We start from the raw sequence: 27614 nt of genomic DNA on the forward strand, positions 1-27614 counted from the left end.
GGCGAGACGTACAGATAAACCCGCCGCATCCGACCAAAGGACCACGTGCATTTCAGTTCGAACTGGCACGCCTAGACCAGATCTAGTAGGTAGCACACCGAAACTTCAAAGGAAAAAAAAAAAAAAAAAGACAAAAAAAAAAAATTTGCCCTCGGGAAATGCACTCGGCTAAAGGAAAGCTATTTAAACAGTTAGGCACGGGTTGCCGCCCCGATCGGCGAGAGAGGGGCCTTGTCATGAGTTTCCCTGGTTGAGACGAGCAAAGCCCAGTTCACTACCACAGGGTCCAAAATTGGAATTGGCGATCTCGCAAAATGAAAAATAAAATCAAAGTAAAAAATCAAAGTAAAAGTAAAAATAAGCAGCCAAGGCCCATCGAAGCCAGAAGAGATTCTAGCGTGGAAATATTTAGGAAGGTAAAGCGAGCGCGTACATTAAGAGGTCCCGGTTGCGACAGCGAACATGCGGGCGCCGGATTCCCAAACCCACAGGATCATCCTGTTTTACCCTCGCGTGATCTACTCGTACGTCCCCGACCTTTTTCTCTTCCCCCTCTCTCGTCCCTGGCAGGAGATTTCAAGATGGCCCCCGCGTCGTTGATCTAGTTACCCTAGTATCTGAAGATACCGAGGGAAAGTATCAATGTTGTGAGTCTCTTAGTCAGATGGTACTAATTCCAGGGTTGAGTCGGATTCACCCCAGATCTCAACGTCACCACCCCGGGGGGGGCAGGAATCGCGTTTGCCCAGCATGGGATAGCATAATTTGAGACGATATGGCATTGGCACGATGTGCGCATACCAATAGTACGGGCCGTTCATCCAGGGGTATGCTCAGGTGGTATGTACAGGGGGTACCCGGGCTTCGAGGCTTGTTCTTGGCTGCGACTAGATCCCAGGGAATGGTTCCCTTGAGCGCTTCCCATAATTATTCCGGCAAGCCATCTGCATTTCTCCGTGAATAGGGAGCCAATTAGTTTGGCGCTAGTTCAATCGATAGCAGTAGAAAAGGGGGGGGGTCTAGAACGGGGCCGCGAGGTACGAAGGGGAAAAATGGAGAGTATCATGTGCCAGATCGACGGGGCTTGTATATAGGTTTTTTATTTATTTTATAGATGGGTGGGTTGTACCATCTAGCTGGACCTGTCCAGGAGGCCCTGAGTTCTAACGAGAAGAGAGGAGGGGAACAAAGTAGGTAGTAGGTAGTAGGTAGTAGAGCATAGGTAGTAGAGAGTAGAGAGTAAAGAGTAAAGAGTGAAGGGTCAAGGTCCAAGCTTACCATGACATCTGAAGCTAGGCTTTCCCCAAGGACGCAGCCACGGCCAGACCGTGATATGTAACCAGATTCAAGTGGGGGAAGAGTGACGAGGTCTTCTGATCAGAAAAAAACCCCGAACCGGATTTGGGGCTCCCCTCCCCCCCACTCCCTTTCCCCTTGGGCTTTCTTCTTCCCTGCCAACTAGATCCACTCTGTTGGATAAAGAGAGTCCTTCCCTTCCCTAGCTTGCTTCTCTCTTGGTTTTTGCCTTCGAGGTCTTGTCGCCCCTCGTACGTCAACGCTCCACTTTTTTCCTACTCTCTTCCCTGGAGCTTCCCCCCCCCTCCCGTATCGCCAATCGCCAACACCCGCCACGTAGAATCCCTCTTCTTTTCTCTTCCGGCGTAATTCCCCCCCACACTTAACTGCTTGCCGTGAACCCCTCCTCCTTCATCTATTTCTCGCCACTCTACACAACATCGAAAATGCGCAACCCATTTGAATTGGATGGCAGCGTCGATGGCGACTCGGAGCCTCCGAACGATTTTGAAATCAGCGAGCAATCCTCCAACCAATTCGATGTTGAGATCCGACCGCATCAAACCGACGATGGGGACCGCTCCTTGTTGCAGGATGAAGAGCGACGAAACGACGATCTAAAGGAGCGTTTCATTGGTACTATTGATCAGGGTACAACCAGCACACGCTTCATCATCTTCGATTGTACAGGTGTCCCCATTGCCAAATACCAGACCGAATTCCGTCAAATCCACGAACACCCAGGGTATGTGATCTGATCTGTCCTGTCCTCCCGTTCCCCGCTCGACTTTTGGCCCCCCCCCCCCCCCTTCTCTCTCTCCCACGAAATCCAAGGAACCCAATCAATCTAATTAATCTAATTCCTTCAGATGGCACGAGCAAGACCCTTACGAGTTGGTAGAGTCGGTCTTCATTTGTATCGAGGAGGCCATGAAAACCTTCCTCGCCCTGGGTCACTCCCGTTCCGATGTCGAGGCCATTGGGATCACTAGTCAGCGAGAGACTGCCCTAGTCTGGGATTGGGAAACTGGGGAACCCCTGCACAACGCCATTACCTGGACCGATACACGGACCGCCAACTTGGTGCGTGAACTGAAGAACAAAAAGGGCGCGGACGACCTAGTCAACATTTGCGGTCTGCCCCTCTCTACATACCCCTCTTCGGTGACGTTGCGCTGGATGCTGGACAACCTCCCCGACGTCCGATCCGCCTACGATGACGGCCGTGCCGCCTTCGGTACAGTCGACTCTTGGCTCATCTACAACCTCAATGGTGGCCCGCAAAACAAGCGCCTCGTCACCGACGTTACCAACGCCTCCCGTACCATGTTCATGAACCTCGAAACCTTGCAATATGACGACCGCCTTTTAGATTTCTTCGATATCGACCGTAACAAGATCCGACTTCCTGAGATTCTTCCCTCCGCCGACCGGGAGGGCTTCGGTGAGATCTATGAGGGTCCGTTGGAAGGATGTCCCATCACCAGTTGTCTGGGTGACCAGGCCTCGGCGCTGGTCGGCCACTGTGCCTTCACCCCAGGATCCGCCAAGAACACCTACGGAACCGGTTGTTTCCTTCTCTACAACGTGGGCGAGAAGCCCGTCATCTCCAAACACGGCCTTCTCGGCACTGTCGGATTCCAGCTGGGCCGGGACCGCAAACCCGTCTATGCCTTGGAAGGCAGTGTCGCCGTCGCAGGCAGTGGTGTTTCCTTCCTGATGAACAACATGGGTTTCTTCCGCGACTCGCGCAAGGTCAGTGATCTTGCTGCCACCGTTCCGGACAGCGGAGGCTGCATCTTCATCACTGCGTTCAGTGGTCTCTTCGCGCCGTACTGGATTGATGACGCGCAGGGCACCATTTGTAAGATTCTCATCTCTGTTCCCCTTTGACCTCTACTAATAATTCTACCAGGGGGCATTACCCAGCACACACAACGAGGACACATTGCTCGTGCTACCATGGAGGCCGCATGCTTCCAGACCAAGGCTATTCTCGATGCCATGGAGATGGACAGCGGCAAGAAGTTGACAGAGCTGGCGGTGGACGGCGGCATGAGTAACTCGGACATTTGCATGCAGGTACGTCTCGATTTTGGCCCCGCGTGTCCAATTTTTTCCAGTCACTAACTCCTGCTGTCTCTTAGACACAAGCCGATATCATTCAGATCCCCGTCGAACGACCCGCAATGCACGAAACCACCGCCCTAGGCGCCGCCATCGCCGCCGCCTTCGCCATCGACGTGTGGAAGGACTTCTCCGACCTGAAGCACATGAACCGCGCCAACCGAGCCACTTTCGAACCTAGTATTACCCCCAAAGCCAGCCAAAAGATGTACAAGAAATGGTCCAAGGCCGTGGAGATGTCACGGGGCTGGATGGATGTCGGCGAAGATTCCGACGTTGACTAAACAACTATCGCCCCCATTCTCGCATATTCGATTCTTTTTCCTGTTCTACAAGCGTGACCGCAAGTCGGTCCACCATCCGGGTTTCCGACGTACCATTTTCATTCCAGTCGCATCTGCCCAAACCAAACAGAAGTACGACCACATTCCACGGATACTCAGCCGTGATTTCGAATTTCGCCTTTTCACTTTTTCTTTTCCGGGCTCTCTGGGACATCATCCACACATACCTCACCTTCCACCTATACATATTTTAGACCCCACCCCCCTACCTGATTAGATCGTCCCAACGCAATGGGCGCGCCGGCACGCTATCGGCTGCCACCTTCATGACCGTGATGAGTGGTTGTGTGTTACCCAGCTATGAACATTTGGAGGGAAAGAGCTGGCTCCTTGGATTGTTTCCTTATCTTTCACGGTTTTTCTCTCAATTTCTTCCTTTCTTGGCGGTTTGGCTTGCACGAGAGCGCATTTCTGTGTAAATACCAGGGAGATTATCCATCAAACGAAATAAATAAAAATTCTAAACACTACCCTCCTATTCTTTCCCAGTGTCTATTTCCGATCTCATGGGCGTATAGTATGGCCCACATGTGCAACGCGCCCGTTTTTCACCATCTAGGCACCTACATTTAGAAACTGGATATATCCATGAATGATTTCATGTAGATCCTGCCCGGGGGCATATCACATCATCGGTACCCTTGACGGCCCACAATAGGCGGGAAGAGGAACCGCCGACCCAGGATCCCACGATGGCGTCAAAACGCTGCGCGAACCAGGCACAGGATTTGGGGATCGCCGTTACTGTAAGGCGGGTATGACATCATGCGCAACTGGGTCCGGAAACCCGTGCACAACGTAATCAAGATTAGAATCGGAACCGGACTCGGGAACCTCTGCAGTGGTGATCGGGATCGACTTGATAGTCTATTGTAGGTCTGAGGTTATAGTATCCCAACCCTACGTTGGTCAGGTTCAGGTACCTGGTTTGAAGGTGTGGGGTTTTTTTGACATACACTATACTATGTAAGGTGGGGTGGGGGTGGGGTAGGGAGGTAGAGATTGGAGGATATGAGTTAGGACTCGCTTTTGGAGGAATTGGCATACGGAAACTATATATACAAGTACATGATCGGTACAGATCGTGTTGGGTTGCATTAGGAAAAGGGAAGGGTGAATGAAGATGGAAGTAGTAAATGGAAAATGGAAAATGGAAAATGGTATTTTCAATAGAGACGCCCGAACGATCCCGGGAATGCACAGTAAACCAGGCCAGAGAAATACAGGTCAAGAAAATAAACTGAATGAGAGAAGCAGCGGTGAGAGAGCTCGAGCTCACTCTGTCGATGTGGGTGGTCCCTCAGCTGCAGTCGACGGGTTCAAGTTGGCGACTTGCAACGCGTCCGGCAGCTTCAGTGGTGCGCTGGGGGAAGAGGACAATTTATCGATCTTCTCGCCCTTAAGCACCTTCTCCATTTCTTCTTTAGTCAGCGTCTCGTACTCAATCAGCGCCCTGGTTAGGGTTTCCAGCTCGTCGCGCTTCTCGGTTAGAATCTTGGATGCGCGGAGGCGGGCTTCTTCCACGAGTCGGCGCACTTCTCCTTCAATCTCTTGTTTTGTTTCGGAAGAGAGGCTGTCGTAGTTGGTTGACAGGTCGACGTTGCCCAGCTTCTTGGAGTATCCGAAGCGGGTGATCAATGTGAAGGCGGTTTCGGTTGCTTGTTGGATGTCCTGGAACGATGTTAGCATACTGAAGAATGACTACTTCAAAAAACAACTTACTGCAGATATACCACTGGTAACATTGTCGGGTCCAAAGATCATCTCCTCGGCAGCCTTGCCGCCCATAGAGACGGCAATGTCGGACAGGTACTCAGTGTAGTTCCGCGAAACGGTGTCCATCTCGGGCAGGAAGTGGGTGATACCCAGGGCCATGCCACGGGGAACGATAGTAATCTTGTAGAGAGGAGTCGCAGATCTGGAGTAATGCGCAACGAGCGCGTGGCCAGCCTCGTGGTAAGCAGTCAAAAGCTTGTCCTTGTCCTGGATGAAACGGCTGCGCGCTTCGGCGCCCATCATGATCTTGTCCTTGGCCCAGTCAAAGTCCAGAGGGCCGACCTTCTGCTTGCGATCACGGCTAGCGTGAATAGCAGCCTGATTGACCAAGTTCTCCAGGTCAGCACCGGAGAAGCCAGGAGTACCACGGGCGATAATGCCAACGTCCACATCAGTGCCAATCTGAACGTTTGTCATGTGATGCTTCAAGATATCCATACGGCCACGGACATCGGGCAGATCGACAACAACCTTGCGGTCGAAGCGACCAGGTCGAGTCAACGCCTTGTCCAGCAGCTGTGGATAGTTAGTGGCACCGATAATGATGACACCGCTACTTTGTGAGAAACCGTCGAGTTCAGTCAACAGCTGGTTCAACGTCTGCTTCACATAGGCCGCATCACGCTCGTTTCGCTTCGCGCCAATGGCATCAAGCTCATCAATGAAAATGATGGCCGGGGACTTGCCACGAGCTTGAGTGAAGAGATCACGAACACGCTTCGCACCGACGCCGACGTAGACTTCATCGAACTCAGAGCCGGACATATAGAAGAATGGGACACCGGCTTCACCAGCAACAGCACGAGCGAGCAGGGTTTTACCAGTACCAGGAGGACCAACCAGGAGGACACCCTTGGGGAGCTTACCACCCAGGGATGAGAAACGGTCAGGGTTAAGAAGGAATTCGACCAGCTCTTGCAACTCATCCTTGGCCTCATCACAACCGTGCACATCGCTGAAACGGACGGTCTGCTGCTGAGGCTGGGCTTCGTTGTTCTGAGGACCACGGATGTTTTTCAAAACACCAGTAGTCTCAACCAGAATGGTAATCAGGACGAGGGACATATACGTGAAGAAACCGAAATAGAGCAAGAACTTGACCCAACGGAAGACGGTGCTGCCGAGCGACTCCTCTACCACAACGTAGAGAGGAGCCTCCTTGGCGCCGGTTCCATTATGCTTAGTCGCGAGTCCAATCTGACCACCATTATTCCGTGCAGCAACAGCCTGGCCGACGGCCTGAAGCTGTTCACTGCTGAGGTTCTGGTTTCCTGCCGTGCCGACCGAATCGGCACCGCCGACACGCTGCAAAGCCTGCGCATAGGTTGCCTCGGCTGCAGCGTTACTCGCGAACTGACCGCTTCGGTATCTTTCGACGATGATAGCCGGCATGTTCGCACGTAGGAGAGCCTGGTAGAACGAGTTCTGGGCATTGGGGCTGTTCGGGTTGTTGTTTGCGGTCTTTTCTTTCTGGGCCAACATGTTCGTAGACGGTCCACCGAACAAAAACCGTTGATGCTGGATGTTAGAGAGACCGTTGACCTTGGGAGCCGCGCGGAGGGCATTTATGCGAAAGGGTGTCAGGGTCGAGTAGGACCGAGCTGTCAAGACAGAAAACCCACGGACCGATGGGACGGGAGCCGAGTTCAAGAGAGTGGTAGCTAGTTTCAATCGCTAAGTCAGTTTGATATTATAACAAAAACGGAGAGGTTGGCCATACTTGTTTTCAGAAGCGAGAACGCTGTGCGCTGGGCAGGACGGTTCGCAATGTTCGCTCTCAGCGATTCCACGGAGACGGTGTCGAGGCACTTGGGTAAAGATGCGCGCGTAGGAGTCTTTGAAAATCAGCAAAGGGCAACGATGCTCACTGAGAAATGTATACATACTGCCACATTCTCTTGTTGAGTAGGGTTCCTTGGGCGAGCATTATAAATCCCGGCCGTCGGAGTTCGACCGGTCAACTGCCGGGGAGCGGCCAACAAGCTGGACATGGAAGGCCAGAGGTCCGAAGTGACGGCGGCGACGTTCTTAAAAAGGGCGCAAATGTCAGTAATGATATCCATATGGACAGGGACAGGTTGGTCCTCACAGGCCGGGCGATCGGGATTTGGAAGGCCATAGTAGTCCGATATCGAGCGGCGCTCGGCCGCGTGGGAAAGGGAGATCTGCTCCGCTAGGGTCGAAACGTACAGCAGTAGGGATCGGACACAAGTTAGTCTTGGGTTGGGTTAACAGCCATTCCCAATGTGCGATCGGAAACGAGGTGATGGTGACGATGTCTTGTGCTCCGCTGAGCTGCGGCGAAAGACGGTTGCCACTTAGGTACGGGTGCCTTCCCTTAGTCACGTGCGGGCACCTACAAGCATCCACCAGTTTCGATGGTCGTTCGAATGTGCTGGTGTTGATATTTTATGTTTTTGAATATAGACAAACATATAGTTAAGAAATCAATTTGCTCTAGGACCAGTTTAGAAGCAAGCGAAATGTGACGTTGGGGTTAGGGTCGAATCACGGAGTCGAGTGAGATGGTATATAGTTGCATTTGTCTAGACCCTGACCTGGCATCCGTGGTTCGGTCCCAGGTTCACCACTAGGCTGTCTGTCAATGGTTCTCTTTCAACTTCCCCAAAAAACAAATGATTATGCTGTCACAAAGGAACAAGTTCGATCCACGGTTAATCAGAGGTCCTCAAACGTGACGATCTCAACAGCTTCACCCAGTGACTATTGTGAGAAACTCTCCGCCCAGCGATATAACTTCAAACCATGGGACTATAGCCTGATGCGCACGATTCAGTCAAGGAACCAAGAGCCCGAATTGAAGAGCAGCAATCCTTGAACCTAGAGCGGCCTAGCCAACATGCCTTCAAAGACCATATTCTTGATGGGCGCTCCTCTATCTGGACAACTGGACTGGGACAACGACGAGCTTTTCGACAAGCCAACGCCACCATTCCACGGTTCGCAAAACACCGAGGAAAATCAACTACTCACAAATGAACGATCCGTGAAATGGCGGGTGTTACAGCCTTTGGAAAATGAGCAACCCAATGTCCATCAGTCCTTCTATTATGGACCGGACGACCCGAATTTCCTGACCACACATCAGCTGAAGACGTTGGAAGACGCGTCAACTCCTGAAGATGAATCCATACTGTTTCAGTTCTACGATCATTCATTTGCTGTCCACGAAGCGTCAGAGATATCGATCTCCAGATTATCAGACGACAGTACGCAGGAGACTGAGCCTAGAGACGAAAAACAACCTGCTACTACCTTGCCCGAAGAAGAAATATTCGAATCATCCTCGCCTATGCGAATACCGGGGGTCTTGAGCAATTTAGAGGATCTTCCCACGGCGAAACATCTCCAATCCATCACTCCACAAACCAAGACAGTCAATCTGATCGTCGGAATCATTGCAATCCACCCACCCCGCCGCATAGTAACACGACAATGGAAGAAAGAATTAGATCTCATTGAACTTGTGGTTGGAGACGAAACAAAGACTGGATTTGGGGTCAACTTTTGGCTTCCTGCCGAGAAGCCCGCCAAGACCCAGGAGATCGACCGGCTGGGGCAAACGCTGGCCGCGCTACGGCCTCGAGACATCGTTCTGCTGCGGACAGTAGGACTGAGTACATTCCAGGATCGAGTCTACGGGCAGAGTTTGCGAGGAATGACGCAAATCAACCTTGTACATCGGTGGCCGGCGGACATGACGGATGCGGGTGGACATCGGGCCCAGCGCGGCAATCGGGAGAAGCTTAACAGAGTGCGCGAGTGGGTGCTCCGTTTCGTGGGGACGGATACGGCGGGTAGCATGTCGGGAATGCCAGAGACACAACGTGGGCAGCTGCCCCCGGACACTCAAGAATAGGGAAAAGGGGCCGCAGTTGGAAAACTGTCTCAGTCCAATTGAAGGGTGTGTGGTATGATATGATGGTTACCCCAGGCTAATGAGGGGAGAGAGCTCCCCCACCTATCCCATGACCGCAACCACACCCGCACCCGCAACCAGAGGCGATATCGTCTGACCACCATCTTTCTAAGTTCGCGGGGAAGGCGTGATGGCGAAGCCGGTCCAGTGACAGTAGACAGTGAATGCAGCTTGGATGGGGGTTGGGGGCCAGACCCAGGTGGTCCTGGCTCCAGAGTGGTCCGAGATGAGGACACCTCACTACTGTACCCGCCGCTGTCAGGTAGTCGATGCTGGAGGGAAACCTCAATTGACCGGCATAGATACCAGAATCGAACAAAAAGGCCAAGAACGAGAACCCGATTTGTAAATAAAACCCAGAACCAAAGCAGAAGTATAGACGCAACCCCTTTTCGCTGCAAACGTGCCTCTCGAAACACCAATCACCGCCACTCACGTGCCCCACCAGGAGCCCCCGATAAAAATAAAGTCAACGTGGTGTTCCCGTTCGGTCTGAGATCCCTTTTGACTGTCCCTTTTAGCTTCTTGTCTTTCGCTTCTCCTCTGTCTTGCTCTTCTTCAATCTTCAATCTCCAATCTCCAATCTCCAATTTCATTTTCAATCAATCCACTATGAAGGGTATGTGCCCCTCAACCCCCTATCTCCCTGCATTACTGACATACCCCCCTCTCAGCTCTCATTCTTGTCGGAGGGTTCGGCACCCGTCTGCGTCCTCTGGTAAGTTCCGATTGAACGGGCTTCAATTCATTGAACCGGCCAATTCGGGCGTGATGGTGACATTGTCTCGATACTAATGAAATGGCCTTTAGACGCTCACTCTCCCCAAGCCCCTCGTCGAGTTCGGCAACCGCCCCATGATCCTCCACCAGGTCGAGAGCTTGGCTGCCGCAGGTGTCACCGATATCGTCTTGGCTGTCAACTACCGCCCCGATGTCATGGTTGCTGCTCTCAAGAAATACGAGGAACAGTATGGTGTCAACATTGAATTCTCCGTCGAGACGGAACCGCTGGGCACGGCTGGCCCGCTGAAGCTGGCGGAGAAGATCCTGGGCAAGGACGACACCCCGTTCTTCGTTCTGAACTCTGATGTGATCTGCGACTTCCCCTTCCAGCAACTAGCCGCGTTCCACAAGTCCCACGGCGAGGAGGGTACCATTGTCGTCACCAAGGTTGACGAACCCTCCAAGTACGGTGTCGTGGTCCACAAGCCCAACCACCCCTCGCGCATCGACCGTTTCGTCGAGAAGCCCGTCGAGTTCGTCGGCAACCGCATCAACGCCGGTATCTACATCATGAACCCCAGTGTCTTGAAGCGCATTGAGCTGCGCCCCACCTCCATTGAGCAGGAGACCTTCCCCGCCATCTGCAAGGACGGCCAGCTGCATTCTTTCGACCTCGAGGGTTTCTGGATGGATGTCGGTCAGCCCAAGGACTTCCTCACAGGTACCTGCCTGTACCTCACCTCCCTCGCCAAGCGTAACCCCAAGAAGCTCGCTCCCTTGTCCGAGCCCTTCGTGCACGGCGGCAACGTTATGGTGGACCCCACCGCCAAGATTGGCAACAACTGCCGCATTGGACCCAATGTGGTCATTGGCCCTAACGTTGTGATCGGAGACGGTGTCCGTCTGCAGCGCTGCGTTGTGATGGAGAACAGCAAGGTCAAGGACCACGCCTGGATCAAGTCTACCATCGTTGGCTGGAACAGCTCTGTCGGCCGCTGGGCTCGCCTGGAGAACGTTACCGTTCTCGGAGACGACGTGACCATCGCCGATGAGGTGTACGTCAACGGTGGCTCCATTCTGCCGCACAAAAGCATCAAGCAGAACATTGATGGTGAGTTGATTCCCGAAAAATGTACGCGATCAAAGCTAATCTTCGTCTAGTCCCTGCGATTATCATGTAATCTCTCTCTTCCCTCCTCTCTTCACGTCGATACGTCCCTTTACAACCTTTCTCTCCGATACCTTTCTTCCTCCCGTCTTGATGCATGGAACTGGAGTCGTTTTTGCCTGATCTTCCTTTCCCTTTTTTTGCGCCTCTTCGGTCCCTGTTTTCTTGCCTATCACCCGCGACAGTTCTTCGCCCCGCTGCGCTCGCAAGTGTTTTCATTTCACACTCCGACAATCGACGCACCCGCCTAGACGGTGGATAGTGCGCGATTGTAACACCGTTGCAACCACTACCTCCTTTTAGTCTTCTACTTTTTAAAACCTGATCATTTGTCCCGAGCAGCTGCTCGGGCTTGCCACTACATCCCCGCTCCCTTTTTCGGTTTGCGCCTTCTGTGTTCTGCTAGTTTTCTGACAATTGACGGGCAAAGAAATCATGTCATCTTTTTTTTAATGATATCATGGGCGCGGGGCGGGTTCTGTTGATGTAAATAATTGGGAGGCGAAATTCAAAAGATGCAAATCAACTTGTCTATTTGTGTAGACGTGAAAGGTTTCTCTATTTAATGCTTTTTACAGATATATAATTACAAGTACTAGTAGTGTCGTTGCACGGAGCAATGGTTGAAAGGTAGAGAGAGGACCAGCGAATATTCATCTGGTCCATTTCAAGCCGCAGTCTTCTCAGCCCGGTCCAGGATCGCATCCCACTTGATCCGCAACTCCTCCATCTGCTTCCAGGACTGGCGGCCAAGCTCCTCAAACCTCTCCTTATCTTCTTTGGTGAGATCCACTGCACCACGCTTCCGACATCGGTTTCGATCAGCCTCGAGAACAGGAGTTCCAACAACACCACCATAGCCCCAGCCCTCTGTCTCAGTGCAAATGACACTTCCAACGCCGAGTCGATCAGCAGAGGAACCCCATTTCGCTCGCCCACCGCCCGCCTGGTGATAAGGCCGCTCGGCAGCGTCTAGCGCAGCCTTCGATGCCAAAGCCAGGAAAACCGGAGAAGAGGCCCCGATATAAGTAGACATAGTATGCCACGGGGAACCCAGCATACGCGCAGCCCAAAACGCGAGCACCATAGCCCAGATAAGGGGAAGAGCAAGGGGAATGATAGTAGTAGCACAGATCCCAGGGTGTGACAGGAACATAGTAGGCGTATCAGAAGAAGCAGCCCGATCCTCAGTATCATCGCGCATAAAGCTATCAACGGCCCACGGAGCCGCGCTGGGCAAATTTGACGTCAAGGCCAAGATATCCGTAAGAGCCTTAGAAGACTCATAGGGCGTTCTAGTCCGAAGACCCTGGATGTCATTGACGTCGAACAGTTTGATTGTAGCCTCGATACTCGAGACCCAAATCACTCGTCCGGGTCCATTGGTACGCGCTCGCTTCAACAGAGGCACAACATTATGCGCCAGCATGTAGTGACCAAATACATTGGCGCAGAACACAGATCCTAGCGGTGGTTCTTTCTTTTCCTCTGTTTGTCTGTCTGTCAAGACGCCCACGGGTGCGACTTTGTATGTTGGCCATGACACCTGCTGCACGAGATCGGTGCATACACCCCAGATAGCGCCTGGCCAGTCAATTCCCGACCATCCGCCGAGTCCGGCATTTAGGACGATGGCGTCAAGTTTGGGGTATTTCTGTAGGAGTTGGCGAGAGAGTGCGCGTACGGAGAGGAGGTCTCCTAGATCGACGCTCTCGGGGATGAATTTCACTCGCGTGGCGGCCGAGCGAACGGAGGAGGATTGAACGTGTTGTTCTAGGCGTTGTTGGGTATCTTGGGCTTTGCGCGAGCTCCGGGTCGTGAAAAGGACGTTTAGCGATTGCGGTTCGGGGTGCGTGGAGAGAAATTCGTCGGCGAGTCGGCAGCATATTGAGAAGCCCAGGCCGCTAGACCAGGTCAGTTACGAGGTCGCCTTTGAGATATACTAGTTGAATAGCCCAATTGGGTAGGCTCTTACCTGTTGGCACCGGTCACTAGGACATAAAGGTTCTGCTGGTCGTTTTCACCCATACTTGCCCCTTTTACTGAACTTCGAAATTCGAGATCGGCACTTTTGGTTCGGGGAGCGGGTCATGTGATGGCGGTACCTGAGTCGTGGAAGTTGCAATGCTAAGATCAGTTGATCTTCTAAATAAAGAAGGAAAGAAGGAATCATATATCTAGGAAGGAGTGACTTTTGAGAAATAAACCAGGATCTCATCATCAAATATCTCCATCTCATTGCTGTGATATATTGAAGAGATCACATGACATCCTATATCTCGGTGATCGACGCATCGCCGCATTCCAGACCGCGATAATCCAACCCTGCCGAAACGCGCAGCGGTCCAGCATGCGCGAACAATCATGGCCGAGCGACTGGAACGCTTCTTCAACTCAACCGTATTCTTCTTCTTCGCCGTGATTCTCCTCTGCCTCATCCTCCTCACCCCAGTCGACGCCATCTACCAATGCTACGAAACGAACCGCCTCACCAACATCTTCTTCATCACTGGCGCGTATGTCGCCACCTTCTTTCTTGCAGTCCTCATATACGCGACTCGAATGTACACCAACCGAAGTACTTTGAACGGGATCCCAAAAGCATGGATCCCTATTGAAAAGGAAGATGTGAATAAGAGCGTGAGGCGCCTAGTCATGGAAGGACTAGCTCGCAGTGCAGTCATTTCATATCAAGCGCGGCCGCGTAATACTTCAGATGAAGTGGATAGCTTCGAAAACTACCAAAACCTTTTGGTCGACCCCGTACATCCGCCATGGGGTCATGTCGAGCATCCTGGCTGGTCGTCGCCAGCGTCACCAGACTTGCCCGACCTCCCATACCGCACAGTCATTCAGGAATTGCCGAACCTGATTGAAGCAAAAGCAGTCTCACTTGCGCCTGCCGATATGTTAGCATCTGCCTCTCTAGATCCATTCCCAGATACACGCGTGGTGGAAGTTCTACAGCGATCGGCTTCCATGGGCTTACGGCAATATGTCAAGCATCTCACTTCTCTGGGAGCTATTGACCCGCCTGAATTGGGGGGAGAATTCCTAGTGCTCTACGAACGCGCGCGGTTTTCTTCACATGAGCTGTCAGAGTCGGAGTTCCGAGATCTCATGCATCTTTTCGCAGAAATCTTAAGAGGAATGACGTCTCTCACCACACCCGTCCTCGATGAGATCCGCGATAGTGCAAGCTTCCGTCGTGCAGACAGCGAATCTTTCATCGGATCTTCAGATGAAGAAGGAGAAACGGACACCGTCGACCACTATGGGTACGACAGTCCCTTTACCCTGATGCGGACCAACAGTCTGCGGCCATCCAATGCCTCTACCTGGGAGACTCGGTCCGGTTTCGAAACAGCACCTGCAACACAGAGTCCTGCATCGACCCGATCACCTGGTGGGGGATACTTTGCGCGGGGTCCCCTTCGCACGCCGTCGACACGGTCGCTCCGACGCGTACAATCCGTCCACTCTGGGAGTTCGGGAGGAAGTGTCATTCGGTTGACGCAGACTCGAAGCCCAACGGATCTACCATATACATTCAACTACGCTGGTCGTAGGAACTGAAACCTCCACATATTGCCCCGCGTCACCGCAGCCTGTACATTTTCAAGTAGCTATATAGCTCCAAATCCATAAATCCACATTGGACGCCCAATCGGACCCAGCGGGGGCTTAGTCATGCGGATTTAGTTCCGAATTTCTTGGCACGAATGCAAAATGATTGATAAGATTGCGCTGTCATTCCCAGTATTTCGCGTCGAAAGAGATTGCGGAAAGGTATACCTTGCACGGCACTGATAGAATCCGGCTCTACTCGTGCTATAGACAACTACGCCGCTCACCGTCACCATGCACCTCTTCCGTCGAGGTACATCCTCGCTCTTCAACTCCTCTAACGTTTCTCTGGCTTCCTCGAAAACAGACGCCACCACCGATGCCGTCGGCGACACCGGGCTGGCTCAGGACGGATTCAAGTCCATTCCCGAAAGCGAAAACCTATTCGTAAAGCCCGATCCGGCCGTCGATGGAGAGGACTGCCTCCACGACTGTGCAACATGCACCGTGAAATACCCCGCCAAATTCGACGTCGATCTTGAGGACAAGCTATATGGTCAGGTTAATGGGTGGTCAACACACTTGCTCGTAGCCACAGGCAAGTCCGATTGGGTGCGCGACGTGGCGGACGAGACTGGAAGTGTTATGGAGGCGATTGAGAAGGGAGGCGTAGAACCTAGCAACGGGGTAAGCCGATATTCTCCCTCCCCCCCCCCACAAACCGAATATGCAGCTCATTTAGATTTTCCCAGCGACTCAAGCTGTCCGCATCAAATATGCCCGTTCCGGACGAGTATCACATGCACGAGGCAGGGAAACAGCCCACAAACGTCCTCCTCCTGCCCAGTTTTACCGTGGTAGAAAACGTCACACCACAACTGGCTCCAGATCTCATTGAGCACTTCATCAATAAGTCACTGACCACAACGACACCGTTGGGTGGCCAACCAGAGACCTCAAACCCAGCAGAAGCTGAGGAGCAGCCACCTCACCCAGCAAACACAAGTATCACAACATCGCTCCAATCACACGCATGTCCCCACGCAGCCGTCATCCTTCTCTGCTCACAGCGCACGCGTGACGCCCGCTGCGGCCAATCCGCACCGCTCCTTCGCCGTGAATTTGAGCGGCACCTGCGCCCACTGGGTCTGTACCGTGATATGGATGATACGCGGCCTGGTGGTGTGGGTATCTACTTCATCAGCCACGTGGGCGGACACAAGTACTCCGCGAATGTGATTGTGTATCGGCGCAGGGACTTTGAATGGTACAAGCGCGAGGAAGCCGAGACGGTTGACGAGGGTGCTGCGCAAGGTATTTGGCTGGCGCGTGTAAAACCAGAGGAGTGTGAGAATATCATTCGGTATACCGTGCTACAGGGCAAGGTGCTCAAGCCGGAGCAGCAGTTGCGGGGCGGATTTGATCGAGAGCGGGGGTTGACAAGTTGGTAATATACATCTGGATATATAGATCGAATGCATGCTGTATATCTGCATGAGCTTGCATGGGAGTTGATCAGACGGAGCCGTGTCTCCCGGGGCTTTTGCTCCAGGCCCATTCTGGGTTCCGTCTACCCGGCCATATCCAAGTATAGAAGTATATTCTCGGCTGAATGGAAATCCCTGGCATGCAACCTTAGCCAGCTCTGGAGATATGAAGAGTGTCTTACCTAGACAATTAAGCCGACTGCGCTCGGTCTGGATTGGCTCGCCGAGGCATAAGACAGGAGATTAATTGTCATGCAACCGGGGTCATGAAGCTTCCCGACCAGTCAACAGATGTGCCAAGGGAGGTGGAACAACGCAGGATCGCAAGGCTGGCATCAAATATAGACAGGATTGGCACTAAGTCCAAGTGATATCTACAGTACGCTGCAGCTGCAGCTACAACAAGTTACAACCCCCACGGAACAATACTATCTAGTGCCGAGGACCCCCCCCCCCCCCCCCCACGACTCAAGAATTTTTAAATTCCAAATTTCCCTAACGAGCCAAGTTTATACACGTATGAAATCTGGAACTACGGCGTGTATACCCGATTGCCGAGCCGGCATTCGAGCCACAGGGCATTCACATTTACGCCTCAAACGTCATTGTGGAATCCTAGGGGAATTAATGTGGCAATCAGATGACAAGGCGTCACGGCGCCAAGGGTGTCAGCATTCGGGCTCTATCAGAAAGCGTTGCACGGAGGATAGGAAATAGTCTCCTTCCAAACCTACACGGCCCTCGGAGGGTTCCATCAGCTTATCATGCCCCTTGGTAAGACGGAGATGTTGACCTTTATGGACGATAAATGGTCGGTAAGGAAGTCAGCGTATCAGCATCGCAGGTGGCGGCGCCGCTGATAGGCGTTGGGCCTTTTTCGTGCAGCCCGTCGAGTCTTCTTCCACGGCTTGGCCTTTTTCCAAGTTTTGAGATATAGTAAGGGGGTGGGAGGGAAAATGGGGTGGCTTATTTTCAGCCCCAAAGGAACCCTGGAAACTTTCCGTGCCGCGCTAAGAGCGATTCTTCCTTGACCGACACTTTGACAGGAGAGTCATTGGTCGTGGAAACAAACCGAATCATCCGTACAATTGTGACCAACCAGTCACCATCCTGGGGATTGAATCTCTGTTATCGCGCAATTCGAGACGGGCTTGGCTCGATCTTGGGATTTTGGGAACTAGGGAAGTAATGTTGGCCCCTCTCCTGACACATCATCTCCGGCTACCTGTTCACGTCGGAGTTGCAGGGGTGAAGTTAAGCATTTGCGGGTATTCAGTGCACGGCCGTGGGACGGCAACCCTTGTCTCCACCAGTTGAGGGTTCGTATAGACAGTCATCACATAAAATACTCAGCCACACACGCCAAGTTGAAGATTGCATCATGTCTACACATCGAAAATGCGGGGTAGCTCGTACCCAGACCCAACCCAGACTTTCGACGAATCTTAACTTTAGGGGGCTGAGAACCAAATGCAATTTTCATCACAATCTCGCAGTTTATGAAAGGGGGCAAGGAACCACCCCCCCTTATACACGCCTATTCCGGATACTTGTCCCACGGCAATCAGAGTGGGGATGCAATACATCGAACCGATGATCTGGCTCTTGGGACAGGTCATACCGGCTTTCCTCTTCTAGACTTTTCTCGGGAAAACAAGTCCATTACAGCGCGTATATCTGGGGCCGTCGCCTATTCTTGAATCACTTGACCGGCACATTTATCTAGATTGAGCCTGCTCCACTCATTCTTTTACCCTGTATTGCTAACATTAGAAGCCGCGAAGGCGCACCCCTTTCAGGCGTAGGGGGGCCGCTGGACGGGGTCCACCCGTCGCGTGTTGACTGTTGACTGTTGAACTGTTGACTTTACACAAATGCCGGATTACGCCTATGGCTGAGGACATTGAAGATTGTTGCCGCTTGAGGAGAGTCATTTCCAAAGCCACCCAGATACAGAGATGCAGGATGCTTCCACTCTGATTCCAAGACCAGTAGGAGTGTCGACGGTGGATGGACGAGGGCAATCTCATTGGCCGTGGTGCATCCGATCTCAGCCATGAAGCCATCGATATGCACGAGAAAGTTAAGTCTTCGTAGTCTTTTCGAGAGGCGAAAGCCCGAAACCGTCGATCCTCAACGCCAACATTCTATATCGTACCCGTTGCGCGTTTGCGACCAATATACTACATTACTCTATTCCTCGTGGCTTGCACTTGGTCCTCTCTCTGACGCTGGGCAGCTAATAAGGTTGCAGGATCATAGGATCGTTGGCTTTAAGATTACCCTAGTGGATCCCCACGTTCATGTCACCGAGGTGGCTCAGCCCGAATCTGAGACTTGACCATGCTCATGATCCTCGATGACACTCCTCGGGCATGTCGATCAAAACTTCCTTGCGCTCGGTCCAACGGCGATTGGCATGGTATGGACCGAGGCCAACCGACATCTTGTGAAGCCGAACGACCTTCCACATCCATCGTCGCCACCCAAGAAGCGAAACTAAAAATGGAAATATACAAAAAAAAAGTCCCGTGCAGGGATATTCCAATCGTTTCTGCCTGACCCCGGTCATTGGGGTCTTGGGTGTGGCGATAGGGAAAGAACAATCAAGGGTTAACCCGCTGAATCAATAGCATAAACAGATAAAAAAAAATTGGGGTAGAACAGGGTATACGGTGAAGAAGGACCCCTACTCAGCAACACAGGCAGATGACAGCCCGCGGGGATGGCACTGTTCCTCATCGCGAATCATGATCTCAAGCTGCATGTTCGATAAAGTCTATCAGGCACTAGATCCCTGGTCTATCAGGATGCTGCTAGTGCCGGGTACCCGCGATGAAGACACAATCGGTTGCCGAGATCCCTTCTCTGAGGTATCTATGTGATCTATCTCTCCTCAGATTTGAGATAGAGTTGTCTACCGAATGGTGGATATCAGACTCCAACCTTAAAAAAGAAATGAGTCTGACTCGGGAGACCAGGAACGGAACGGGATCCATCATGCTTAGGATGAGCATCCCGATTCACGTACGGCCCCGGAAGAGAGAGAGGGAGGCAGAGAGGCAGAGGCTACTTCGGTCTTCCTCCGTAGTCACAGCAAGCCGCGTCATGTGCATCCCTTGCTGGCGCGATTTTCCCCGGGTAAGACTTGCCCTTCTCTCGTAATGCTCCCGGATTTGACCATCTCTTGCGGGGTGCGCACGGAGTATTAACGGGGTTACTGTGTCCTAGGTTCTGGACCCTCTCGCTCTATCTGTCGGTGATGCACGCTAGCGCTTAGTTTCCTTTCTGATTCTACCTTTTTAATCCAGAGGGAAGATCGTCGCTAGCGTGGGCGGCCTGGGGCAAGGGACCTAGGAGAAAAGTCCGGAGTAGCTCGGTCGCAGCTGCGTGGCTTTGGCTTGGCTTAACCAACCCAGCGACTGGCCGAATTCCCGAGTGTCATGAGCTCTGTGCGATGATATCATATCTTTGAGGGGAGTCGAACTATCTGTTCCTTTTTCTTTTCTTTTTGGTCTCACGTTGTTATCTTGGTATACGTTGTCCGACCTGTGATCAGGCAAAATAAATATATCGGGAAACAGATCCAGACCTTCTCGAGCCATCTAGACCGCGTAGCTAGCAAACAGAGACCGTTTCAGTCACCGTTGGCGTGGAGCCCCCAGGTTTCTATGTAGCTCCGTAGCAGACGGGATGGATAAGGGGGGCGCAGTTTCAGATGCCAACCCAAGGCTGTCTAACTATATTCGCGCAGTGAAGTAAGTAGGTAATTAGGTACCTAGGAAGGTACTGGAAATGGCAAATAGATTACGGTAATACCCACCTCGTATCCCCACGCACCACGGACCAGGTTGTCATCCGGGTTGGCCCAGGTGGGTCGATGGGTCGCTGGGTCGTCGGGTCGGTTTGTTGAGTTCGTAATGTGGGGTTTGACGATTGTATTTTTTTTCAAGGCAATCGCAATTTCAAAGCACGTAGGTTCGGTTTCCAAGCTAACCTTTCCTTGTCCTATCACCGCAATCTGCTAAAAATACACTGGCTCCTATGGCCACTGGTATTACACAGTTCCGACCTAGGTGTACGTCCTCCCCTTCTTCTCTCCCCCTTTTTCCTCTTTTTTTTTTTTTTTTCCCCCATTTCCTTTTCTCGTTTTCGTTCCTTGTTTTACAATAACTATCCACGATCGCTATTTCACAAGCTGGGCGGGCCCCGCTGTGAGTGCTCTCGACCATTCAATTTATACAATTCCGACGGAGGAATCAACGCACGTTAAGTAAGTCGCAGGGAACCGCCCAAAGGGTAACACCCCGGTACCTGAGATACACTAAAGAAGACGAAGAATAATATAATAATAATAATAATAATATAATAATAATTAAACGAAATAAATTTCCTATTTCCCATTTCCCCAAAAAAACGAATAAAATAAAAAATAAAATAAATGCCCATGTACGGTCCTATCCGCGCCGTTATTGCCCTTCCCAGAGCCCTTCGTCGCTGCCCTCATCAAAGGCTCGTAGTATGACTTGAGCCCTCTTCCCCCCTCCCCCTCTCTCCTTCTTTTATCGTCTTTTCCCCTCTTCTATATCACTCTACTATGCCCCCGGCTCGCTTCAGCATCCTGGCTATTCATCCGGCCTGACCAGGACTATCCCGGGCTACTTATCTGCCCCGAGACCTCTCCCTTCCTGACCTTTTTTCTTATCTCCACGTCGCCTACCCGCGACCCGCTTCCCCCGCAACCGTGAGTTGTTTCGTGAATAGCTTCCAGTCATGGCTCCTGGTAGTGGACGCGACTTCAACTGCTCTTGGGAGCATTGTGGCAAGGTATGTTCCTTCTTTGCTACCCAATCTGCCCCTCTCCTTCACATCTAACCCGATTCTCCAGTCTTTCAATCGCAAGTCAGATCTCTGTCGCCATTATCGCATCCACACCAATGAGCGACCATATCACTGCACTGTCAAGGACTGCAACAAGAGCTTCATCCAGCGCAGCGCTCTGACCGTGCATTCACGAACTCACACCGGCGAAAAGCCTCATGTCTGTGACCATGAGGGGTGCCAGAAGGCATTCTCAGATGTAAGCTCAGCTCGGACCCCCTCCCGTCGCGACTTGTCCACCCACTAACATCTGCAGTCCTCGAGTTTAGCCCGTCATCGTCGAATCCACACGGGCAAGCGACCATATATTTGCCAGGAACCGACCTGCGAGCGAAGGTAAGCAAGCCGCTGACCGTATCGAGTCCCAAAAAGCTCACCCTGGAGCCATCATAGTTTCTGTCGCAAGACCACCCTGACGAAACACCAACACCGTTCGCACCCCCCGGGCTCCTTGACCCGACCATCCTCGGAAGACGCTGCCTCGGAGCATTCGTATCAACACCCGACCCCGGTGACAGTGTCAATACCGAACGCACACGAACAGTATCTCCTCGCGCAGCAGCCATACTATCCGAACTCCGCAACACCCAACCACGAGTTCTACTCTCCTCAAAGCGTCCCGATGGGCCAGGTACCCGGCCAGGTACCGGTGCACCAAAACGCGCCGATCGTGACGCAGAACGTCCCCGTCACATCCGCGATGAACATGACACACGCGCAGCACCCGCAACAACACCATCACCACCAACCGGCGCATCCGCAGCAACACCCGCAACAGCAACATCAACACCAGCAGCAGTATATGCAGATGTTACAGCCGCGCTACGATCCGAGCCCGCGCAGCAACTACATGCCGCCCGAGTATCACCAACCGCCGTTCTCGGGCCACCAGCTGCCAGATGGACAGCCCATGATGGTGGGATACCATCCCAATTTCCAGTACAAACCCCCTACTGCCCGGATTTTGAATCAAGCGGAGGGGACTGACTGGGGTTTTCTGGGCGTAGGTTAAGAGGAGATTTCGCATAGATTTTGGAGGAAACATTCTGGTGCGATTGATGCCCGTCACGACTTCTGCTATATTCCCCGATATCCCCCTCTTTTTATTCGATCGAGAACTCGAGACCCTCGCATATCGTTTTGTATTTTCCGCTCTGGTCTTTTTCTCTTTCTCTATTCTTCTCCGGTTTCATGGGCGCTTTCTTCCTGGATTCCCCCCCCGTCTTTTTTTTTTTTTTTTTTTTTTTTTTGGATTCTGCTGTCTCATTCAAAAGGAGAAGGGAGGGCGTTTCATCTCTACACTTGTTCATTTATTTTATTTCATTATTTCCCTCTTCCTTATTTGACGGTCCGATTCCCTGATACCTAGCATGAGATGTGTTACTTGGATTTCCTTTACTTTAGGCTCCCGATGCCCACGTCAACGAGATATGAAGAGTCTCCTTACAGAGTGACTTTGCGCAGGAGAATATACTTTTGATTTCAAATCTTAATTCTTCCTATCAAAAAAGAAATCTCACCTCCGTAACCCAGTCACCGTGAACTCGATGAGAGACAAGCCATAAATAGACCTCCATGATTGGCACGACCTAATCCCAACGCGGCCCCATTTCACGACACCACGATAGCCCTAGATACCGAAGAACACGCCCAGAACAAGCCCAGAAACCCGGGCTTGAGAAGGTTTAGCTGACAGTCCCAAGAAGCAAGGCCCCCAAACGGAGAAAAGCACGCCTAGATCAGCCAAAGACTGCATGCCATGCATGACTCGTGGCTTGGCCCCATTTTCCATCCCGAGTGGCAGAAGGGCTAGCCAAGCCAGGACAGTTGCGAGATTATGGACGACGGACCTACGCGCCCTCTGGATCTTCCTTTCGTCTGTCATTCGCGCGCTCGCTTTCGCTTACGAACAAGGGGCGCCTTTTTTTTTTTTTTTGGTTCTGGTTTTCGCTCTTGTCCCCCTGCCCTACCCTGCCCTTGCGTCCAACAGGGTTGAGCTAGGTTTGTTTCCCCTCCCTTCCGAGAGGCCGAATGGACTGCCTTTTACGTTCGTGTTGGTTTTTGGTGGGGGCCTTTTTGGTTCCTTTGGGGGTTCGGATTCATTTTCATATTCATTATTGTTCGGAGCATAGGTACTATGTACACCTGCCAAGCCGAGCCAGGTTGAGAGTCTCGCATGTGTCTACTTTACGCTAGACGCGATGACGCAAGGCGACAAGGCCTGGTTAGTTTCCTTTTTTCTTTTTTTTTCCTTCACTTTCTCTCTTGGGTTATTGTCATATGACAAGCGAAGGCCATTGTCGGCGAAGTCGCGGAACACTTATTTTTACACCTTGCGATGCGACCTAGGTTATGCAAATTGATTCGTGCGAAGTAATCCTCCGGAACGCTGACTGGATCGCCACGCGAAAAAAAAAATATCGTCGGATCGACCGTACAGGGCAAACTTTTTTAATCTACAGTACAGAGTTGCTAGGCTTGCTGAATTGTCCATGGATATCTCTCGTGGCAATGCTACACCACGCTGCATCGCAACCCTGTGAGACATGGCGCCATCTTCTATTAGGTTAGTCGAGTCGTAGACGAAATGAGAAACAATCTACGAGTGCCCGGCTAGTCGAGGATGTACATAGGATGTTCCTCTTTTTTTTTTTTTTTTTTTTTAATTTGTTTTAATTTTTTTTTATCGCGCATAGTCTACTTTCCAAGGTTATGCGACTGAGCTGGCTGCAGGTCGTAGGGCCCGTATTTTTTCTTTTTGTGCTTGCGTATCGGTGATCGGCGAGGACGTGCGTGGGGGAGAAGATTTCCGTTTCCGATCGGTTCGTCCTCAGATCAAGAATTCAAGATCGAATTGAATAGCGAGTTAGTCACTCTTTGTTGGATGACGAGGGTCCCGCCCTGATGGAAATACCTGTTTAATTTACGCGTCCGGAGAGTACACCGCGGGGACGCGGAGTCTGCGGACTCGGGAATAACCAAAAAAGGCAGAGAGGCAGGGAGGCAGATTCCTGAAATGGCAGCCTCGTGCCTTGGGGGCGGGGGCCCGGTGCTAGGAAGCTAAACAGGGGTGTTGGACTTCTGAACTGGAATACGGATGACACGGCTCGGGTGCCTGTGCCCTGTATGCCCATGTCCTGTGATCGCGGTCGTCTTCTGCACCCAGGCGTATGTCGTCTTGAACTTTCCGAAGGTTGGTGTTTGAGGCTGAAGGGGTTCCCCACATCCGCGTTTAAGGAGAGGCCTGAGCTGCTGCGATGCTCCGTGGATCCTGCTCCCTTCTGTTCTGCTGATCATGATCTCAAGTCCCGGCGCCCTTGCTGATAGGAAACCCCGGGATTGGGCTTGACGGGCATTCACTAGCACACCGCTTCGGAGGAATGCCGAGCTTGCAGAGAGAAACCTGCGGCCGTGACGAAGCCATTGAGCTCGCGCCAATCAAAGTTTGATCGCCCCCAAGATCCGTCCAATCCACCTGGAGACCGGGATCGCTCGACCAGGACATAGTGCGAAGGTGCCAAGTACTGTACTGTACTGTACCTCCAGCTATCCGGGGGAGCGGTCTACGGTCGCTATTACACAATCTAGACCTCTGCAAAGTCTAGCCCACACCGATGGCATCAAATTGGAAACCACCATCAATTCTCACATGCACACACCCCGAGAGATCAAGGGAAACACGCACAATGGTTGATCCATGAAGATTCCAGGACCGAACCATCGGATCGTCGGTGCATGCAATGGGGCTGCGAAATGACATGCTGAACCGATAAGCGAGACTGGCATCCCTGTCAACTCCCATCCTCCCAGCGGCAGTGGATATGAAATGAAGCTGGTTTCACGCCAACCCCCCATAGCGCCGCCACGTCAACCTCGAACATAACCTCCCTTGGACAGAGACTGGGAAGAAAACAGGTCCACTAGCAGTAGTCCGGGTAAACGATTAGAACGAGGAAAAAAAAACAGAAATAAAAAAGAAAACGGAAAAGGACTAGGGATCCATTTTGCAAGACACTCAAAACCGACCAGCCACATGACAATGGAACAGGATCATCGCCGTTTCTGCACTAGCAAGCACTTCACTTCTCATTCTACGCTGTGGGGTTCCTGCACCGACTGCGACATAAGACATCCAGGAAAATCATCGCGTGCGGCCCCTTCGCGATCTCGGGCGATCGAGAGTGTCTTCTCCACCGAGGCTGATTTGTGGCCCAAGGCCAAGCGGCTGCTAACGCCGTCGCTAGCGGACCTCAGAGGGAGGTAACGGCGAATTAGGAGCGATCGGGTCGAGGGCGAATCATCGTCGGCCTTGTCCGTTTTCTAGCTGCATGTCGCCGTCGCGCTGGGATTGTGGCTGTTGACTGTGTTGTGTTGGGGAGGTGATTCTGGCTTGGGAAACTAAAATTTCGCAATTTTATAGAGTCTATATGGCTCCAAGGTACCCCGGAGTGATCGGTGTCTATGGCTGACGGGAACCGTGTGCTCCCCCTCAGCACGGCTACGGGTAGAGAGAAAAATGTCCAAGCTAGCGATATGCGGAGATAGCTCCCAGCGAGAAACGGCGAGTGGCCTTGCAAATCGTTTCCCAGTCGGTGTGAGTGGTGGAGAGGTCAGAAAGGAGGCGCCAATCGAGCAGGGATGGTCCCTGCTCGTTAGTCCGTGAGTTCGGCGATGAAACATGGAGCCGAGCAGAACAATGACGACACGCTGTCACGTCGTATCGGAGGCCGGCACCAAGTCTAGGCGCCGAGCTCGGTCGCTTGTCGTTGGCGCGCTGTGGGGCAGTGGAGCAGGAAGCTGTCTGGAATTCATGGCTTTGCTTCCGTTTGATTAGAGGACATGCCTATTACGGTAGGAAATGCGGATGAGCTGATCAATTTGCTTGATCTATGAGAGCCTAGAGAGTACCAATGAGACGCCATCACACGACAGATGAAAGAATCGATTGGTACCGATGTGCAGGATGCATGGAGCTAACCGTGAAAGCTCCGATTCCCGACCAGATGGGTGGTTTACTTATACGACACGGGGAACACAAGGGAGGGCGCCCGCGATCTGTCAAATGATCGTCGGGGACGACGCTAAGGAAAGATGGAGGAAGCTGGCGAAGCTCGGAGATGACAGCCTCCAATCTTAAGCTGTCGATTTCCAAGTGAAGGAGCTTGGGCCCCGAGGACGTTGGAGCGCTCTGGGGGTGCACAGAGTGGTGGGTGCATTTGCGTTTCTTCCAATAGAACGTTGGGAGAATGTCACCGGTGTAATGTCCGAGTAATACACTGCGGAGTACGCTACTCGACCGTTCCCGAGACGGGTCCACTTAGTACTGGAGTAGGGAGGGGGGTCCATTGCTTGCATCCAGGTTCCTGGAACGATGGGCGATGTATGCACTTGTATTGGATGTCTAGCAAATATCATTGTCCCTGTACCGAAGTAGAACGTCGCTGGTCCCAGGGGTCTCATCAGGGCGTAGGTCTTCTCATAGGCGGATGAAGTCAGTTATATGGGTCGTCTCAGACGGGACCCTTCGGCTCTCGCTTCGAGTTCCGATCTGGTTGTGTGTTCTCTCACACACCGGCGACGGACAAGGACTGCATTCTCCTGATCAGGAATGGTGAGTAGAAAAAAGGTGGCAAATGGTAAATGTTGTGTGTCACAAAAAAACAAGGTAATACGACATGACACCTCTTCACGGCCGTGCAGGCAAGGATCATTTGCTTCGAGGTTAGATTGATCTGCCCAGGGACGCACACACCAGGTTGAGGCTAGAGAGCAGAAACAAGCTTTGTGGGTGGAAGCCAGGGGGCTCCCGTCAGGTCGAAGGTCGAAGGACAGGGCGAATACGGCAGAACACGAAACATCCTTTCCGAATGCGGTAGGCGAAGTGTCCTTGTGTATTGAATGGAATACGAGCGATCGTCAGTGATTGGAGCCGACGCTCTTGCCCCAGGACAGGACAGGACAGGACATGACAGGACAAGACAAGACAGGTTTGTGTATCGCGGCTCAGACCGAACCCGAACTCTCGCGGTAACTCTATTGTTCCGGTTGTTCCAGTCTTGGGGATGTATCTGGACTGTGAGGCTCTCTTTGGCCCCCAATCTCCCGTGGAGCATGAGAGGTTCAACGGAACGGAGTGGCACCGGAGATAGGCGCTAAATACCGCGAACTCAGCCGCGGTCTAGACGAGCCTGACGGACATGATCGTTCATCGATCGTCAGGAGGTAATCTTAGGAGGCAATCGGGAAAGGTAGCCGTCGGCTGAAGTGAACACCGAGAGGGGCCAGACGAAGCGAAGCTAGGACTG

At 52.3% G+C, this 27614-nt stretch overlaps 8 protein-coding genes across 8 annotated transcripts; 6 read left to right on the forward strand and 2 right to left on the reverse strand.

The window, feature by feature from the left end:
• Window positions 1–1742: 1742 nt before the first annotated feature.
• N7443_004630 (glycerol kinase) lies at window positions 1743–3707 on the forward strand (the record flags this gene model as incomplete). Its single annotated transcript, XM_056884686.1, has 4 exons — window positions 1743–2041; window positions 2166–3160; window positions 3212–3378; window positions 3444–3707. 4 exons carry the CDS (start codon window positions 1743–1745, stop codon window positions 3705–3707), a joined length of 1725 nt encoding a protein of 574 aa, XP_056742964.1.
• A 1335-nt stretch (window positions 3708–5042) lies between these two features.
• N7443_004631 (i-AAA protease YME1) lies at window positions 5043–7606 on the reverse strand (the record flags this gene model as incomplete). The annotated part of the gene is made up of 3 exons (XM_056884687.1): window positions 5043–5438; window positions 5490–7204; window positions 7426–7606. The coding sequence occupies 3 exons, from the start codon at window positions 7604–7606 to the stop codon at window positions 5043–5045; spliced, it is 2292 nt and encodes a 763-aa protein (XP_056742965.1).
• A 797-nt stretch (window positions 7607–8403) lies between these two features.
• Window positions 8404–9423, forward strand: N7443_004632 (uncharacterized protein; the record flags this gene model as incomplete). Its single annotated transcript, XM_056884688.1, has 1 exon — window positions 8404–9423. One exon carries the CDS (start codon window positions 8404–8406, stop codon window positions 9421–9423), a length of 1020 nt encoding a protein of 339 aa, XP_056742966.1.
• Window positions 9424–10095: 672 nt separating this feature from the next.
• On the forward strand, window positions 10096–11387 carry N7443_004633 (mannose-1-phosphate guanyltransferase; the record flags this gene model as incomplete). Its single annotated transcript, XM_056884689.1, has 4 exons — window positions 10096–10102; window positions 10158–10201; window positions 10294–11317; window positions 11368–11387. The coding sequence occupies 4 exons, from the start codon at window positions 10096–10098 to the stop codon at window positions 11385–11387; spliced, it is 1095 nt and encodes a 364-aa protein (XP_056742967.1).
• A 654-nt stretch (window positions 11388–12041) lies between these two features.
• N7443_004634 (3-keto-steroid reductase) lies at window positions 12042–13402 on the reverse strand (the record flags this gene model as incomplete). The annotated part of the gene is made up of 2 exons (XM_056884690.1): window positions 12042–13278; window positions 13350–13402. The coding sequence occupies 2 exons, from the start codon at window positions 13400–13402 to the stop codon at window positions 12042–12044; spliced, it is 1290 nt and encodes a 429-aa protein (XP_056742968.1).
• Window positions 13403–13738: 336 nt separating this feature from the next.
• On the forward strand, window positions 13739–14950 carry N7443_004635 (uncharacterized protein; the record flags this gene model as incomplete). The annotated part of the gene is made up of 1 exon (XM_056884691.1): window positions 13739–14950. The coding sequence occupies one exon, from the start codon at window positions 13739–13741 to the stop codon at window positions 14948–14950; it is 1212 nt and encodes a 403-aa protein (XP_056742969.1).
• Window positions 14951–15235: 285 nt separating this feature from the next.
• On the forward strand, window positions 15236–16392 carry N7443_004636 (sucrase/ferredoxin-like domain-containing protein; the record flags this gene model as incomplete). The annotated part of the gene is made up of 2 exons (XM_056884692.1): window positions 15236–15628; window positions 15694–16392. The coding sequence occupies 2 exons, from the start codon at window positions 15236–15238 to the stop codon at window positions 16390–16392; spliced, it is 1092 nt and encodes a 363-aa protein (XP_056742970.1).
• A 4809-nt stretch (window positions 16393–21201) lies between these two features.
• On the forward strand, window positions 21202–22321 carry N7443_004637 (putative C2H2 finger domain protein; the record flags this gene model as incomplete). Its single annotated transcript, XM_056884693.1, has 4 exons — window positions 21202–21255; window positions 21317–21508; window positions 21566–21645; window positions 21703–22321. 4 exons carry the CDS (start codon window positions 21202–21204, stop codon window positions 22319–22321), a joined length of 945 nt encoding a protein of 314 aa, XP_056742971.1.
• Between the last annotated feature and the right edge of the window lie 5293 nt (window positions 22322–27614).

This window comes from Penicillium atrosanguineum (assembly GCF_028827265.1).
Source record: "Penicillium atrosanguineum strain IBT 20685 chromosome Unknown utg000003l_segment0_segment0, whole genome shotgun sequence".
Lineage (NCBI taxonomy): Eukaryota > Fungi > Ascomycota > Eurotiomycetes > Eurotiales > Aspergillaceae > Penicillium > Penicillium atrosanguineum.